The sequence below is a fragment of the Belonocnema kinseyi genome, chromosome 7, assembly GCF_010883055.1.
Source record: "Belonocnema kinseyi isolate 2016_QV_RU_SX_M_011 chromosome 7, B_treatae_v1, whole genome shotgun sequence".
NCBI lineage: Eukaryota > Metazoa > Arthropoda > Insecta > Hymenoptera > Cynipidae > Belonocnema > Belonocnema kinseyi.
The window spans coordinates 105,890,244-105,909,601 of NC_046663.1; the positions used below are offsets into that span (position 1 = coordinate 105,890,244).

Genomic DNA, 19,358 nt, shown 5'->3' on the forward strand with positions numbered 1-19,358 from the left:
AAATCTCGGCGTTATTTTTAGTTTGTAGGTTTAAATTTCCTTTGTTTTCTTTCTTTTATCGTGAAATTATAATGAATTGCACAATTTTAATAAAGTGCATTTAATGCATATAAATTATGACGTTACTAGATATGGCCATAAAACAGAGTATTATTTTTCTTTTAGGCTGGTCCAGTTGTATCTCATAGTACTTCTTTATAACATATTGCACTACGCCCTTATTAAAAAATAAAAAAATAAATAAAACATCGTTGAAACAGATACCCACGCATAGGTCCTCCTCACTGCGAAAGTACCATTTAAGTCTGTTGGAATGAGTATATGTGCCGTCGTTCAATTCAGTTTGACTAGATATGGGCCTTTGAAAATTGACTTTACTAAGGTGGGATTAGAATAACTGTATGAATGTAATCACAACCAGTGATAACCGGCGGCTGCATCCGACTTTATTAGAAATATTCGAATTTGTCTGAAAGCTTGACTAGGGGAGAGGAAAACTGCAGAAAACAATCTCCCTAGTTCAGTCGAGTTTCGAAAGTAGATATTCAAAACTCCAACCATGGAGAGTATGCATAGCCACATTCTCGGCGTCAAACCTCCCACTCAACATTTAGTTGAACGCAGCGAATATACTCACCTATTCGTACATCGTAAAGAGTCACCCATCCGAGTGCTATCCGCGCTCTAAATGGCTTAAGCCATTTCCACGACTCTTACCGAGACAATTTTGTCATTTCGACTATATATATTTAAAGATACAAGTTTCCGCACGTTGAAAAACAATAAAAATTTTAAGCTTGTGAAATAATAAATAGGAGGAACTAAACTAAACTATTGTGCGCATTTGCTTCTCGAGGAATATTTCGGAAAAATTATTCGTGTGCGTACAAAATTAATAATGACCGTTATAACTAGGCTGCTCCTTGAAATATAACTTGAAGTTTCACAAATATATAAATGTATTTTTTTATAACGATCGTCTGTTATGAAAATTGAAAAAAATAAATAAAAATTCTACGTGAAGTTGCTACTTCAGTGCCCCCTTTAGAAATCGACCAGGGAGGGTAAAGTATTGATTCGCCCCCCTCTGAAATCGAATGATTAAATTCATCAAATCGTCGGAACTGGAAATCGATAAATTCGTTCTTGCTTTGTTCAATCTTTGAAATCTATCTGGAACCTTTGTGAAATAATAGAAATCTTTGCGAAATATTTGAAATCTTTTTCAAATCTTTGAGATATCATTGCAGCCTTTGTCAAATCTTTGTGAAATCTTTGGGGATTTTTGCGAAATCTTTGGTATTTATCAGATTATTTAAATCTGTTTTAATTCTTTAGAAAGCCAATGGAATCTATTAAAACTATTCGAAATCTTTGAAATCTTGGAGAAATCTTTCGGAAATCATTGGAAATAAAATCTTTCGGAAATAATGGAATTCTTTGTGAAATCTTTGAAATCTATCTGAAATCTTTTTGAATTCTTTAAAAATCTTTGCGAAATATTTGAAATATTCGGTTATATTTATAAAATATTTGTGAATTTTTTAAAAATCTTTGCAAGATATTTCAAATAATTTTGAAATATTCGGTAATGTTTGTGAAATTATTGAAATATTTGATAAATAATAGAAGTCTTTCTAAAGTCTTTTAAATATAGCCGAAATCTTTGATTCCTTTGTGAAATCATTAAAAAATCATAGAAATCTTTCTTCAGTCTTTGAAATCTACACTGTAAAAAAAATCTATTGAATTTTACATCTCTGGTGGATGTAAATAAAAGGACCCTCGTGTATCGGAGTAACTTTACGAATCTGTGGTGATATTCCAATTCAGGCGATAATTTTACACGCGAAAATGTAAAATTCCTTATGTGAAAGAATAAAATAAAATTTATCAGGGCGACAGATTTCGAACACTCGAAAGCTTAAACTTCGTAGAATTTCATGGAGATTGAAGAAACACAAGCCGAACACGTTACCACTTACCTAAAACACATAAGATACTACGGGTATTTTTTTGATGTTTAAATATTCCGCAACAAAAATATGAAATATACGTTTTGAATAACCGCATTTTTTCCGTTCTAATAGCAGAAAATGTAAAAGGCAAAATAGGAATAGCTCGAATTCGGTCTATTTTTGTGTGAAAGCTGTCAAAAAAGTTGAACATATCTGTCAATTTCCTCACATTAAGAATAAAAATACTCCAAAATTGAAGGATGAAGGCATCGACAAACGACGAACACGAGAGACGCTTTCGTATTCTCATATTATATGATTAATTATTCTGAATCACAGGAAAGTGATTTTACCGACGCATGGTATTTTTACACGCTGCGACTGAATTTTCCCTTTAGAATGTAAAGTTAGTACGAGGGAATGTGTAATTTTATTTTTATCGAGTGTGTAATATTATACTGCTGTTCGAGGGTCCATTTATTTACATCGCTAGAGGATGTAATTTCACATATTTTTGTAAAATCACACAGTGAAGTGTGTGATATTTACAATGATACAATATGTAATTTTCCGAAACTTTGTAATTTTACACAAATCTTTTTTTACAGTATATCTGAAATCTTTGTGAAATAATAGAAGCATTTTTGAAAACTTTTTTTATCTATTTGAAATTTTTACAAAATATATTAAATCTTTATGAATTCTTTAAAAATATTTACGAAATATTTGAAATATTTTCGAAATATTCGGTAATATTTTGGAAGTTATTAAAATCTCAGTGAAATATTTGAGAAATGATTGAAGTCTTTACGAAGTCTCTTAAATATATCCGAAGTCTTTTTAATCTTTGTGAAATCATTGAAAGCTTTGTTAAATCTTTGAAATCTATCTAAGATCTTTTAAATCTATCCGAAATCTTTGCGAAATATTTTTAATCTTTGTAAAATCTTTTTAATCTATCTGGATTATTTCCAAAACCTGTGAAATCTTTCGGTAATCATTGAAATCTTTAAAAGCTTTGTGAAATCTTTGGCAATGTGAATTTTATACCTGTATTTATTATTTACTATTTATTGTTTATTTATTATTTATGTTCAATTTTTACATAATATAATATTATTATACTATGTTAAAATTGTAATATTCAATATTAAAAGTCTATGTCCCTGCCTCCCTCTAGAAAAGAAAGGCTGCGCCGCTTTTGTCCAAATAATTTTTTATCAATTATTTAAGAAAAAGTCACTATAGTAGCTTTGTTTTAAAATAAAGGGCAATTCGTTCACTTAAATCTATCTTATTTTAAATTGTTACTAAAAAAAGAAAATTTAATTAATCTATGTACGAAATCTCTCGTAAACTCTAGTATGAAAATGCGATTCAATTTACATTTTTCCCCCGTGTTTAAAGAATCCTTTTTTTTGCTTGTTTTTTTCCTGAAATGCAAACTGAATTAATAGAACGAAACAAGAATTTCCAACTATTTCTGAGCATGTTTTTGGTTCAGAGTCAGTATTTTTCGGATAAAAAATTTTATTATTTGGTTAACAGTTTAATTATTTTGTTGAAAATTCAACTACATACTTTGTTGAAAAGTCATATTTTCGGATCGAAAATTCAACTGCTCAGTTGATCATCCGTCATTTTCAATTTAGTTGTAAATTTAGCTTTTTTGGTCAAAAATGAACTTTTTTTGAAAATTCATCTCTTCCGGTAAAAATTTCATCTTTACTTGAAACTTTAAGTATTTGGTTAAAAATTGTTGTTTTTTTTTGTATCAAATTAAGTTTTTTAATTACAAATTTAACCATTCCATTTTTGATTTATAATATATCTTTTTCAGTAAATTGTTAAATATTCGACCACTTTGTTTAATATTAATCTTTTCTGGTTGAAATATTAAAATTAAATTTTTTGTCGAGAATTGATCTTTTTTAGTCGAAAATTTAATTGCTTAGTGAAAATTTGAACTAATTTGGTAAAACCTAATTTTTGTAGTTGAAGATTATTTTTATTGGAAAATTTATCCTTTTTACTAGAAAATTCATCTATTGGGTTAATAATTCATATATTTTGTCGCAAATTCGTGTTTTCTAGTAGAAAATTAAAATTCTTGGTTGAAAATTTACCTTTTTGGTTAAGAATTCTCCTATTTTGTCGAAATTACATTATTTTTACTTGGGAGGATAGGAATTTAAAACGCTGTATTTTGAACTCAACATAGTACATACAAGTGTTTCATTAAAAAAAAAATTCCCTTATTTTCGTGCAAAATCATCCCATTTACCCTGTTTTGATAGCATTTTAGGCTGTGAAGACTACAATATTAAAATTTTAATTATTTTAATTAATAATTTTCTTGTTTTATATGCCCTATTAAAAAGCATAAACATATAAATACGCCGGTCAAGTGTCGAAAGTTAATTCGGCTTGTAATAAAAATAATTACAATTTGTCTAAACACTTCTTATAAAATTTATTTCAGCAACTATTGAATTTGGTTTTAACACCCGAATTCAGTAGTGCAATTTCATTTAACCTTGTTAATACAAGCCGATAAATTAAATGTGCAATGAATTCTAAATGTTTGAATAGATATAGTATTTTTACATTCAGTTTAAAATAGTCGTCCACCAACAGTCAAATGTTTAAAAAATCATTAATATCTATTTGAAGACAAAGTTTTCGTACGTCGGATTACGCAGCCCATCATTAAATGTACTTGAAATTTCCAATCTTTTCCAATCTTGTTCCTACAAATATGTTATTATTTATTTTCTTATTGAAAATTTGAAGGATCCAGACATATGTACAGCAACATCGATTACAATTTTAAAACATATTTAGTTTACAATGAATTTTGATGTACTTTCGAAGAAAAAAAAAGTGATTATATAAATTTTTTATTCCTATAGTTTTATATTGTAAACCTTTTTCAATTAGGAAATTGTCTAATTTTTTGGAACCTTTCAAATTGAAAAAAAAATATGTTAAAATTTTAAGAGCATAATAATAAAAGTTTGTCTACGTTTCAGTAATGGTGCCAGTCTCATCCACCGTGATACCATTACCAGTATACGAGGTCGGGTATGGATTCGGTTTTATATCGAAGGACAAAAAGTCTCAAGCATCATTTAAGCCCGACGGCGCAGTGAAATTAATAACAGGTGAGGAAGCACTAAAATGAAAGAGTGAAAAGTCCAAAACTACTACTCAATATTTCATGGAAAAATCCGAATCATCCATTTCAAGAATTTCTTACTCAGCCTGACTCAATCTAACTTAAAATCAATTTTATTTACATCATGTGTGCAACACGGAGAAACTATTGGTTGTAAAATTTGGCATTATAATACAGTGAAACTCTTCTATTGCGCCGATTTTGGGGCTGACAGTGGGTGGGAACTAATTCATTATAATCAGCTCCGCTTTTGTTATTTTACGACTGAGTGCTCGCCTGAGTGACAACCGCATACTCCGCGCACCCCGCGCAGCTCCTGTTACACCTACATGCCGCGCGGCTTCCATTCTCGGACAAGCTATAGAAGGGAGGGCTATTGAAGGGTTTCATTATATATATTTTTGCCAGAGTTTGATGGCAATCTAGGATATATGCAGTCGAAAAATCGTATTAATTGCCACAGGCAGTGATACGAAGAAAAACGGTTTCCATGTCAATTATAAATATACTCCAAACTTAATAGTTGCCATTTAGAGTTGGAAAGACTAATATTTTCGATAGCAAAATAAAGTTAGGAAAAAGTTATATTCAAAAATTTAATAACAAATCCGTATCTACAATAACTAGAGGTTTAAGTAACATAAGTGGCAAGATAGTTTAGAGAAAATACCACTCTCAATGGGAAGGTGCAATGATAGGAAAAACAATGGAATGTAGTGCTTTGAGAAAATTAAATTCAATGCTGAATGACGTCATATGCGCTGAGGTTCATGAGGATGATCAAATTCCTAAATCTTACGATTTGTTTTATCATAGGGAAATATCAGCATTCTGCTGCCCCGGAGATCCGTGTTCGATTCCCGCCTGCGCTGCTTTCTTCCAGCATGATTTTTTTATTCAAGTTTGGAATAAATGATTGATATCTAATTGAAGGGTCCGCGATCTAAAACCTGTTAACTGACATTTTTTTCGAATTTGATTTTTTTTATATTTCCTGAAACGACGTAATCACAACGACAGATCAGCGAAACCCTCGCGTGTCGTGATGACTCGAAGCGCCGCAAGGATGACAGCTTTCTGCATGAATCTCGCACGTGCATTGGCATATTTTTTGGACGCGGATATGACTTTAAGCTTACGAACCAGTGATAGCTTCGCACCTCCGAGAGCACCCAACACAAGGACAATTACTTTAACAGAATATTTTGGGGTAAAGTCGTTGTAGCTCCATTTTAGAGATCTTGATATCTCTCCTCCTCATCCTTCTTCTTAACAGTGACGTTGTAGTCGTCTGGAGCCGAGAATTCAATCACGAATATAGTTTGTTACTCGAAGTCTTGGAGAACGATGTCAGGCCTGGAATGTGCAACGGAGATTGCTGTCCGGAAATTGTAGTTCCTGAAAATTTGGCACTTCTCGATTTGGACAATTGACTCTATCTCCTTAGGAGCGATCGATAGGACAGCGTCTCGGCCATACCGTAAGAGCGACAAAGACTATATTACAGCACTCTTAGAGCCACATTATGTCTGCAAAGATGCGTAATGCCCGCATGGATGGGAAACCCAGATAGTATTCGTTCTATAGACATTCAGCGTGAGCATGACACGGTCTGCACCTATTGCTGGGAATTTCTTGGCATAAAATGGGGTCACGGTATACTAAGTTGGAAATGAAACCGTCCTAGTACACGAAAATTAAACCCTCTGTACCTGAAATAAGCCCTGGTGATCTGAGAAAAGTACAAGTTTGCTGTTTTCACAAGTAGCTCTTAGCGGAATTTTTTAACCTATGCTTTCTTTACTTCGGCTTTTAGAATTGAAGCATCTAAATGAAGTAACGCACTTTCCTCATGTTAAAATTCAGGCCACGAATCTCGGTCGCCTGTTCCGCGGCTTTGTAAAGGAAAGCTCATTTGCCAATCATCTCGTGGTTCCTAACCATTTTTACAAGAGGATCTCTAGCTATAGCAATGATGTAAGCTATACTTAGAACAATTCGGGTATGAAGACTAAATGTGACTTTAAAGCCCGCCCAGGTAAGTATAGGTGTCTCAAGTGTCAAGATGTGTAATAACACTCACGTGGTCTATTCGAAAAGTTCATGCACTGAGTGTATAAAAAAAGAGATCGCTTTGTTCGGCTACAGAAATGATCTGACCTTCAAACTATTCCCCCCAGAAATGGTACATTTGTCCCAACATTTCTCCCACTCTTGAAAACAATATTGCATGTCTTTTTCTGTCAGGTTGTTCAGGCACCCCGTCATAAAAAGTTGGATGATTGCGACATCAACGAAATAAGGAGCCTGAATACTCAATTTCACTTTGGGGAACAGGAAGAAGTCACCAGGAGCTAAATCCGGCGAATTCATCGTGGGGATTTTGTGTTTTGACAAAAACTGGCGTACAATTAGTAATCTGTCTGCTGGCCAATTGTCGTGATGGAGGATCCAGTCGCACACACGTTTCTCATGTTTAAATCGTCTTTCAAAGTAGTCAGGCGACGCACAGTGGGAAAAAAGCACCTTTTTTGGACAAAAATCGACCGACAATGCAATTCTTAAAGGATTTTGATGTTTTTTTTAGAAATGACCGTAAGGCTTCCAGTTATAACAAGTAACTGCAGATATTTTAATTCGACTTAACGTAAACTTTTTATTGAACAACAAAGTTACAACTTTTTGTTGCTAAACTTTTCTGTGATACCATTTTTTCTAAGACTTTCAAATTCATTAAAAAAAGGTCATAAATCAATTAAATAAGTAACTAAAAATAATTTCCAGTGGGTTAGAGTAACTACAAAAATTGTTAATAATGTTATAAACAAATTAACTCACATAAGTCATTTTTTCGTGATTCGCAATGATTAGCTAATTTTAACTCATAGCTTTTGTATAAAGTATCACAGATAACGATGTGCGTTTACAATAAGTTAGGAATAGATGATAATTGCCAATTATTTAAACATTTTTTATTAAAAAAATGCACATTTTGACCATTTTTTCATGAATAGCTCTAATTTTTTTTGCGGAATCAATGCAAAATATCTTGCAAAAGAATCTTTGCTGACATATTTTTAATAGTGACAGAAACTGGTAATTATTTTTTAGAAATTTATGAACAAGACTACTTGCAAATAAATCTTTCTTAAAATAAAATCAAACAAATGAAGCAAACAAACTCAGGAACGACTTGAAGTTGCTGCAGCTATAAATAAATTGTTTTTGGTATCAAGTATACCTAAAAACAGTTGAATGTAGCAGGAGTAACTTCAAGTCGTTGTTGATTTGTTTTTCTGCACTTGTTTTATTTTGCTTCATGGAAGACGTTCACAAATAGAATGCGTGTTTCCACGGAGATATTGAGGGAATCCTTCGAAGTATTTTTTAACATGGAATACAGAATAAAAAATCAGCACTTATGTGACATCATTTGGAATAGCGATCCACAATCAAATTGTAACAAAGTAGATTTGATTTTGGATAATATTAATGCTACGTCTTCTCTTGATGAAAGTCAGTTAATGGTTATAAGAAAAAAATTGGTTGACTCTTTTATGCCTTTGTATAATAGAAAATGGAAAAGTGTCTGTAGGAAAAAAGCATTGTTTGTTCGAAATCATGCTGCATTCTTAGAAGCAGAGTTCAAGGTACCTTTTCCTTGCCCACCTATCCAAACAAAAGGTTTAAAAAATGTTCTAAAGAGAGGAAGACCACGATTATCATTTGAAGATGGATCCGAAAAGACGAAGAAAAGGCGCGTCCAAGAACTTGCTTCAAATTATAGCAAGGAAGAATTATCCAAAGCACTTTCATTGATCAAAAATGAGTCCGATAGTGAATCTAGGACGCAATTTCGTAAGGAAGATGATGACGAGAATAAATTGCAAACAATTTTAGCGATGTACGTGGATTTAGGTCTGTCGAAGAGGAAATACGAAAAGCTAACAAAGTACAATGAAGAAATAACTGGCAATGATTCATATCCGCCGTATTTAAAGATCTCCGAAGCGAAAAAAGCTTGTTATCCAGGAAACGGTGAGCATATAGAGACATCTAATTTAGGAGCAAGTGTCCATTTCATAAGTTTACTGGGGCATACAGTTAAGCGAATCTTGTTGCAAATGGAAAAAGATGATCTCGCTAATCTTTTTGGTAAAAAACTAGTGCTCTTTGGAAAGTGGGGTATGGACGGTGCTTTTGCGCATCAGATGACACGGCAAAAGTAGTCAAAGAAGAGTGATGATGTGGATGCAAACGATGAATCTTATAACAGTGCTTCTGAGAGTGAAGAAAACATCAGCTATCACAAGAGCCTTTTCACGAATAAATCTTTCTTTTTGATTTCCTTCGTCCCTCTTCAATTAAAAGGAGATGATGATATTATTTGGACGAACAAAACACCTTCATCTGTCAATTTCTGTAGGACAATTAAATTTAATTTCCTTAAAGAAACTGATTCTCTTGTAAAGAAAGAGTACAACTATCACATAAAGCTGCTGGAAAAAGTTCGTACCTATTCCATTGATGTCAGTGGAAAATTTTTTAATATCAGCTAAGTGTACGATGATTGATGGAAAGGTATGTTATATTCTAACTGGACAGAAAGCATCTTCTCGCTGCAATATTTGTGGAGTTGGATCAAAACATGTTAACAACTTACCATATGTAGCTAAAATTCCATGAAATGAGGCACATTATAAATTTGGTCTCTCGACGTTGCATGCCTGGATTCGTGTTCTGGAATATTCGTTACATGTTTCCGACAATATGGATTTTAAAAGTTTTCCGCAAGAAAAAAGGAAGAAAAGGAAATGAAAAAATCAAGAAAGGAACGTATTCAGATACAATTAAGATCCATACTGGGTTTAACAGTTGATGTGTTGAAGCAGGGTTATGGAAAAACAAATACCGGAAATGTTGCCCGTTCATTTTTGGGAAAAGCTAAATCGGTTGCTTACTTTATGTTTGGAAACCGCTGATCTTTGCATAAATCTTTATCCTTGGTATAAAATTCCACCATCAGTACATAAGCTGCTTATTCACGGAAGTGACATAATTCAATCTTTTGAGTTACCAATTATTTGGTATTCAGAAGAGTCGCAAGAAGGAAACAATAAGATCTTTAGAAAAGTTAGAGCTAATAACAGCAGAATGTCTGACAGACAAATGACGAGCCTAGATGTTCTTCATCATCTTCTGCTACATTCGGACCCTTTGATAAGCAGTTATAGAAAAGTAGAATCTAGGAAGATGAAACCTCTGTCAGAAATGGCTGAAAACATGATAATCTCCAAGGAGTGAGCTCTATTCTTACTTACTGAAGCATAAATGCCTACCTAAAAACGACCCTTTTCAGGGCCACATGAGTCAAAAATGGCTGGAAGTATCACAATCTTCAATGAGTGAGCTCGATTCTTACTTACTGAAGCACGAATGCCTACTTGAAAACGGCCCTTTTCAGGTTCACATAAGTAAAAAATGGCTGAGAGTGTCACGATCTCCAATAAGTGAGCTCGATTTTCACTCACTGAAGCATGACTGGCTCTAAACAATATGACAGCAAGGATTCTTTTGCAAGATATTTCAAATTGATTCCGCAAAAAAAATCAAGCCTATGCATGAAAAAATGGTCAAAATGTACAATTGTTTATAAAAATTGTTTAAATAATCAACACTTTTCGATTACTATGAAAAATATTACAGCAAGGTGTCGTTGGTAAGACATTTCAAGTTGATTCCGCAAAAAAATCAATCATATTCATGAAAAAATGGTCCAAATGTGCATTTGTTTATAAAAATTGTTTAAATAATTGGCAATTATTATCTATTCTTAACTTATTGTAAGAGCACATCATTATCTGTGATACTTTATACAAAAGCTATGGGTTAAAATTAGCTAATCATTGCGAATCACGAAAAAATTACTTTTGTGAATTAATTTTTTTAAAACATTAACATTTTTTGTAGTTACTCTAACCCACTGGAAATTATTTCTAGTTACTTATTTAATTGATTTATGACCTTTTTTAATGAATTTGAAAGTCTTAGAAAAAATGAAATCACGAAAAAGTTTAGCAACCAAAAGTTGTAACTTTTTTGTTAAATAAAAAATTTACGTTAAATTGAATTAAAATATCCGCAGTTACTTGTTATAACTGGAACCCTTACGGTCATTTCTAAAAAAAAAAACATCAAAATCTATTAAGAATTGCACTGTCGGTCGATTTTTGTCCAAAAAAGGTGCTTTTTTCCCACTGTGCGACGGTCTCAAAACACCAAATCCTGTACTTTTCTCACGTTATCGTCCACACGATACGTTGACGGGCGGCCCTTTCTCTCGTCATCTTCAACGCTCTCTCAAACATCTTGAAACCGGTTTATCCACTTATACACTGCTCGTTTTTTCATCGCGGATTTCCCGTTTACAGTACCCAACATTTCAATAATTTCAGATCTATTTTTCACGAGTTTAACAAGGAATTTGATGTTGGATCGTTGCTCGATTATCTCCATTTGTGACGAGCATCAAAAAATACTTTCACAAAAAATACTGCCAAACGAAAAGTGTGTACTCGATCACGGTCAAATTGTTACTGGATGCTGGGGACCCTTGCCACTACCAACCGAGGCAGAAACATTGGCACTATAGCGCACCCATCTTTCTAGAAAAAAATGAGTGCACGAACTTTTTGGGCATATATCCAGAAGCTCAGGGTCCTTGGGAAGGCCAATAAACTTTCCTTTCTTCCTTTCTCCTGTCTACTCTTTGACGATATGTAAAGCACTCTGAAGTTTGATTTACCAGAAGCATAGATCTTTGGATCGTCCATATAAAATACATGAGTCTCCAAATACATAAGTATCCAAAAGAATTTCATAGTGCGAGTGACAAAGGCAGAAATGTGATGAAAAAAAAGCGGAGGGCTCATGGTATCGCCCTGAAAGACACCTCTATGGAACGTGATGTTGTTCGACATGTATAATGTTAATGCAAAAATACAATTTCTTAAATTGTATTGTTATTAATTGGCCACTGTTGTAAACGATTGCCATAGTGATCTTAGTGCAGAATAAAAAACAATGCCAAAACACCAATTATTTATGGCATTTTTTTAAATTTGCAAACATATTGTTAAAGAATAATTTTTTTTTAATGAAAAACTCAGTCACTGCTGCAATATAACAATGAATTGCCATCGTGTAACCAGCGCTGATTCTCAGTTACCAGGTCAAAGTGGTGGCTTACCTTTGAACTTTTTTCAACTATCGAGTTAATGGACGAATTTTTTATAGAAATGAAGAGGGTTATATTTCAATCATTATGCAACGTGTTTGCCACGGCTCCGATGGTGCAAACGAGTTGTTTCTCGCCTTAAAAAAAATCGCGCGGCGCAGCATGACGACGGATGGACATTTTCATGGCAATTGCGTCAGTATAATTTAGTGCAACTAATCCCTGCAATGAAGAAGTGCTTTTTGTGCGAAAAAATAAATGATGGTGTTACAGAGTTTGATGACGATTCGGTTGGACATTTATGCAAAAAAAGAAACGTTTATTTGGAATCTTCATGAAATCTTTGTTAAACCTAATTGGATTTGCCGATTTCGTTTAGATTCTCATGATACAATTCTTCTTCTCCATGTGCGTGGTTTTTGTGACGACGGAAAGCCAACCTTCGGCAACATTTTGTAAAAGAATCGTCTTCAAACTCTGTGACGCCATCATCCCCTTTTCCGCACAAAAAACACTTCTTCATTGCAGAGATTACTTGCATTACATAGCAACCGCGTTGCATAATGATTGAGATTTTACGCTCTAAATTTCTATGAAAAATTCGTCCATTAACTCGATAATTGCATAAAGTTAAAAGGTAAGCCACCACTTTGACCTGGCAACTAAGATTCAGCACGGTTTACACTATGGCACCCCATTGTCATATTGAAGCAGTGACTGAGTTCTTTATTAAAAAAAATTATTCTGTAACAATATGTTTGCAAATTTGAAAAAAAAATCCATAAAAAATTGTTGTTTTTGAATTGTTTTTTGAACTTTGCACTAAAATCACTATGGCAACCGTTTACAGCAGAGCTCAATTATTTACAATACAGTTTTAAAATTTTTATTTTTGCATTAACATTATACATGTCGAATTTTGCAGTGGGATATCGGACTATTCAAGATTAACAACTAACAAAATTTAAGTCTATGAGGGGTTGAATCGAAAGCTTCCATATAGTCAATACAGACCATTGTCAGAACTAGCTGATGGGCTCCTACGTCTTTACAGACGCACCTGTCGATTAGCAGGTTCTCTCGGCAGCCTGAATAGACATTTCTTCGAACCAAGTTGTTCGTACATCTCTCTCCACATATGATCAACTCTTCGAACAATCCTGTTGTTTTGGATGGCTTTGAAAATCTTATACAGTGTGTTCAAACAAGTTATTGGCCTGTAATTCTCTGGGTTAAACAAGTTTCCTTTTTTTCGGTAGGAGTATAGTGCGCCCTAACACCAACCACTATGGAATAGGCGTTTCCGACTTTAAATGTGAAATAAATATGGGAGCAAGATATTTGTGTGTAGAAATAAGCTTCTTCCACCAGAAGTTCGCGTTCGATCGTTTTGAACCGCATCTACAACTTTTTGGTGTTTTCGTGGTGTCATTGTTGTTCCCACGAGCAACTATGGAAAGGATTTGTCTGTCCTCGTAGAGCCTCGCATGGAAAGATAAGGCTGCATACTCCGAGAGATCGCCCGGTATTTCAGAGTCTTCATTTAAGACACCTCACCCAGGTGACAATCAGCTTTCGGCACGGTTGTGATGCCTCCGCTTGGGGGTCATACCGCCGGGACCATCCCTGGACCATTCTCCACAACTGCTTATCAATTATTGTAACCATATTCAGCAGAAACCCTTGATACAGGGACCATCTCTCCGCAGCCCGAGGACGTAGGTTTGTCATAGATAATTAAACAAATATTTTTTTATACAAATTTATTAAATTTAAAAATGTTATAATTGGAAAATTTGAAGAAATCTTTACATCGAAAATTTAAAAAAATGATTTCAATTTTTTTGAATGAATAGAAAATGCTAAACGTAATATTGAAATATTATAAAAAATTTATCAAAAGGACAACCGCAGTATTTCGCCGGGAGTGGGTGCTTATCTGAAAAATTGCACCCGCTCCCAGCAAAATCGCGGTATAATTTCAGCCACAAAAACGTCTCACGACTGTGAGATAGGTGGTTACAGTCTGTAACGGAATCAATACGATGATCCGGCAAAAGTTCCGTACACCCTGAGAACACGGAGTGTTTGACGAGTGAAAGCTTGTTACCTCCAAGAACGCCGATAATAAGGACGATTAGTTTAACAAAATATTCCGGGTACAATCGTTGCAACTCCCTTATAAGGTCTCTATACCTCTCTTTATTTTCATTCTCCTTGGCAATGATGTTTTTGTCAGTTGGTGCCGAAAATTCGATAACGAACATGGTTCGCTTCTCGAAGTCAAGAAGAGCCATGTCTAGCCTCGGGTGTGCAACAGAAACAATTGTCGAGAATATAAAGTTCCAGTATATGCGGCACTTCCCATTCTCGACAATTGATTCGATTTTTCTAGGAGCATTTAGAGGAGCGATATTAAGATTAATGCCGTAAGAGTGACAGAGATGGTAATAGAACATTCTTAGTGCCGCATTGTGCCTTTGGATGTAGGTCGTTCCCGCATGAGTTGGACAACTAGATAGTATGTGAGCTAAATGCTCGGAGTATGCATGGTACGCCCTGAAGCTGTCATCGGGAATGTCTTCGCTCAAAATGTGGCGACGGTATGTTAAGGTGGAAATGACACCGTCTTGGCATGCCCAAATGAAACCCTCCGTACCAGACTTCAATCCAGGCGATTTAAGGAAAGCAAAAGTTAGCTCACACGACATTGACTGATCCTCCACATTTCTGTGGAAGACACCGTGCATCCTCTTATCGAGGAGCTGTTCACGAAAGTTTTTCTCTTGTGATTTCTTAATCCGGGATTTCAGGAGTGAGTACTCGAGATAGGTAAGATTTGCTGCATTTTGCTCACCCCTAATACTGAAGTTAAGTCCGAGTGTTTCAGCAGCCTTCTCCGCTGCTTTGTACAGAAACGCTCCTTTGCCCACTTCTTCGTGATTCCTGACCATTTTAAGAAGAGGGTCTCTTCCATTTGCGACTCTATGTGCTGTACCCAGAATAATCCTATTGTGAAAACATTCAAGGCTCAATATTCCGCGATCACCTTGACGGCATGAGATGTATAGTCGCGAAACAGAAGACTTAAGATGCGTGCTTTTGTTCATGTGCATCACCTTTCTTGTCCCGATATGAAGGGATCTGAGCTCGTTCTTCGTCCATGGAACTACTCCAAATGAATAGAGTAGTACCGGGACGGCAAGCATGTTCTTTGCAGATACTTTGTTCCTCGCCGACAGTTCGGAAAACCAAATCTGCCGGATGAGACGTTTGTATCTGCTTCGGAGAGTATCCTTTATAGATGTCACATTATTAATGTGAGTCCTGGGCACGCCCAGGTATGCATAAGTCTCTCCAGCGCAAATGTGTCGTACAGCGCTTCTATCAACGAGCTCAGGATCTTCAGGGATGCCATTAAATTTTCCTCGCTTCAAATAAACCTTGGCGCATTTGTCTAATCCAAATTCCATTCCAATTTCCTTAGTATATCGTTCGACAATCTCTAGAGCTACATGTAGTTTCTCTTTGTTTTTAGCATAGATCTGAACATCGTCCATGTAAAAAACATTAGTGACCTTGTACTTTCGATCTGCAGGTTCGCCGCACAAGCACCCGTCGAAATGGCGAAGTGCTAGAGATAGTGGCAATAATGTAAGGCGAAAGAGAAGTGGGCTCATGGTGTCGCCCTGAAAGACACCTCTCTGAAAGGTGACCTTGTTAGTTGTCACACGATTTTTTCCAGATAAGATAGTAAATCTGGTTTTCCAAAGCGGCATCAATCTCTCTATGCACCTAAGGATTTGCGGATGAATCTTTAAGCTTTCCAAAAGACAGATAAGTCTATGGGAGGTCGAATCGAAAACTTTCCGATAATCAATCTAGTCCATCGATAGGGCACGGTGGTAGAATGCTGCATCTTTGCAAACACATATATCGATGAGCAGGTTCTCCCGACATCCCGCTACGCCTTTCTTGGAGCCTCGTTCATACATTTCTTGCCACACAGGTTCAATTGGCAGAACAATCCAATCATTTAGGATAGCTGTGAATATCTTATACCGTGTGTTCAGACAAGCGATTTGCCTGTAATTCTTTGGGTCAGCTAAGTTGCCTATTTTCGGTAGGAGTATTGTGCGCCTTTCCACCAACCACTCCGAAATCGACTCTTCCGAATTTAAATATGAGGTGAAAATATGGGCCAAATGCTGATGAGCTGAAGGAAACTTCTTCCGCCAGAAGGTTTTGATACAATCTTGTCCCGGTGCGGAATAATTGTTCATCCTTCTTAATACTTTTTTCACCTCCTTGGTAGTGATGGGTGGGCATTCTTCATCAGGTGTTATGAGGGCATCACACAGCTCCTTGAAGCTATTTATATTTTCTGAGTCGTCGTCCACTCTATGCTGCACTTCGTAGACTTCTCTCCAAAACACTTCGACCTCGTATGGTTTGGACGGGTGGTCGACAGTAACTGGAGGGTCTTGGAAGAATCGAGATGGGTCAGAGAGAAACTGTTGATTTTCTCTGACCCACCTCTCCCTCCGCTCTAGACTTCTCTTGGCGTCAGATAGTACCCGTATTCTCTCAACAATATGCTGACTGGTGGTCAGCAGCTTTGACCTGTTAATTGTGTGATAACGGGTCCGGAGTTCGCGCGCAAACTTTCGAACCTTGGCGGTAAAATTTCTGCCAGATGTGATGTAGGTAATCACATACTGAATTCGGGACGCGTACTGTCTTTTCCAGCCTATCTTTATGGCAAGTTGATGCATTCGTGTTTTGGTCTTATGATCAACCGTTGGTTTTGTTTTACTGTTCGCATCGGCTAAAGCTCTCGCTGCATTATACACACAATAATTGTTAGCCCAGAGGTCGGATTCTTCGGAAAAATGTCCACGAAGCTCGTCATCCATTTCAGTCAGATCTTTAGACTTGAGAGAAACCTTGGTGTTGATGTTTCTCAGAGTTATAAAGCGATAGCTTCAGGTGTTTCTCGCACCACAGAGCATGCAGCCGTGCTATGTAACCCCGTTCAGGGTCCACACTCGCATCGTAGCATACTATCAAGTCGTGATTTAGTCGCTCCGTCCACCTAAAAGTCCCGAGATTCCGCCGATCCATCGCATTGAATCCATTTTCATTGGCTCTCCCAGCTCTAGAGTGGTCGGCATTATTGGCCCACCCATTGTCGGAAGCCCTGCGCGTTCTGTTATTTTGAATCGCACTTACTACGATTATGTTTGGTGTTGTCACACACACACACACACACACACACACAAAACAGTGAATGCGAATTTATTTCGCTCTTCCAACCATGGCAGTTTTTGCCAATTTCTATGAGAAGAATTAAAAATCCATAGAATGAACATTAGAAGATAGTCTTTTCTATAGTATTTTGTAAACTATGCAGTCATTCCTAGGAATTATAAAAAACTTTCTTTATGAATAAGTACCTCACAGTTTAATATTCACAATCATAATTCTTGAAAGAGTGACGCTACATCCTATCTTGCTATTGTCTTATTGTAAAAATAAATATTATAATATGAACGTTTACATTCAAAAGTTTCTCCATAAAGAAGAGAGACCAATATTCCTCAAGCAAGCAAGAAATTAAAATAAATCCATAAAACCTCGATTTATTTCCAAATTTCGATTTGCAAAATTTATTCCTAAGAAGGTATTGCTAATCAAACTATAAAATACCTGTTTTATAGAAGTAGGCTGCCAATTTTGTAGTTACAGTTTGGTCTGATATAGTTTCGTTTTTATAATTGCATTAATCTGCTACTAAGGCAATGATAAAATTTTAACGTGCTTATCGTGAGCAAATATTTCGATAATCTGGAATCAGTCTCTTTCTACGACAGGTACGCGCATAAGAGAAATCGCTTAAAAAACAAGACCTATATTTTAATATTCAGTTTTAAGGACTGCATTAAATATGTGGCGCATACAGACATTGAGGCGAACGACTCAAGTTCATTGTGAAGGACTAGTTCCATCAAATTTGTATATCCTTCTCCATCTTAAAATAAAATCATCTTCGCTAACGTTGAGTTTAAAAATGTTGTTGAAATGTCAAAGTAAAATACAGAAAATCTCAGTGAAATTCACAGGTTTTGAATGGTAACATTTACAATTCTAAATATTTGGATGACCTGTTTAATTTGGTAATTATGTATGATGGAATAAAGTCGATTATTTTCGTGTTTATAGTTATGATCTTTTAATAATGTTGCTAGATAATCTGAAACCGTAAAAGGTCGGAGTTTTTTATTTCAATCCGCAAAATTAGCCCTGAATTTGATGAGATGTTGTAATCTTACGGGATTTAAGTTTATCAATTTTAAGCATATGTAAAAGTTCAAAAATCTTGTATATTTGTTTAATATGACTAAAACATTTTTATTTGCCAAATTTACAAGATTTAAGGTTTTTCGTTTATCGTTATTAAAATCGCGAACAAATTCACAATTATCAAAATATAAATTTTCTAAGCTATTCTCAAAACTTGAAACTGATTCAAACAAATCTAAGATGAGACATTTTTATTAATTTTTTAGGAAGTTATTTTCAAAATAGTATCATCTTAAATACTTTTGAAAATTAAAATATAACTTCTGAAATAATGTATTGAGTGTATTGAGAAAATAAAATTTTTAAAATTATTCAAGTTATAATCGTGTAAATATTATCAAATCTCCTTAAAATAGACACAAAAAATATTATTTCGAAGTTATTCTATATATATTATTAATGATTTGTAAAAAAAAATATTTAAATTCTTAATATTTTTCTAATATCTTCTATAAATATACCCATTCTCAAATATTCAAATTAATATTAAAATCCTGTTTACTGAATAAAGGAATTCAAAAAAATAAAGCGGAGGCTAGTATTTAAAAAAAAACAGAAATATCAATTTTTTTGGATGTCAAATTAAAAATGGAAACTCATAGTCTTAGTTCCTAGTTAAATA

The 19,358-nt window shown here is 34.9% G+C and overlaps 1 protein-coding gene across 1 annotated transcript in view; it reads left to right on the plus strand.

The window, feature by feature from the left end:
• LOC117176746 overlaps positions 1-19,358 on the plus strand; it is a 29,133-nt gene that overhangs the window by 8,361 nt on the left and 1,414 nt on the right. Inside the window, exon 2 of the mRNA XM_033367021.1 lies at positions 4,991-5,122. Within this exon, the coding sequence (XP_033222912.1) occupies positions 4,991-5,122 (132 nt within the window). The remainder of the gene's footprint in view (positions 1-4,990; positions 5,123-19,358) is intronic.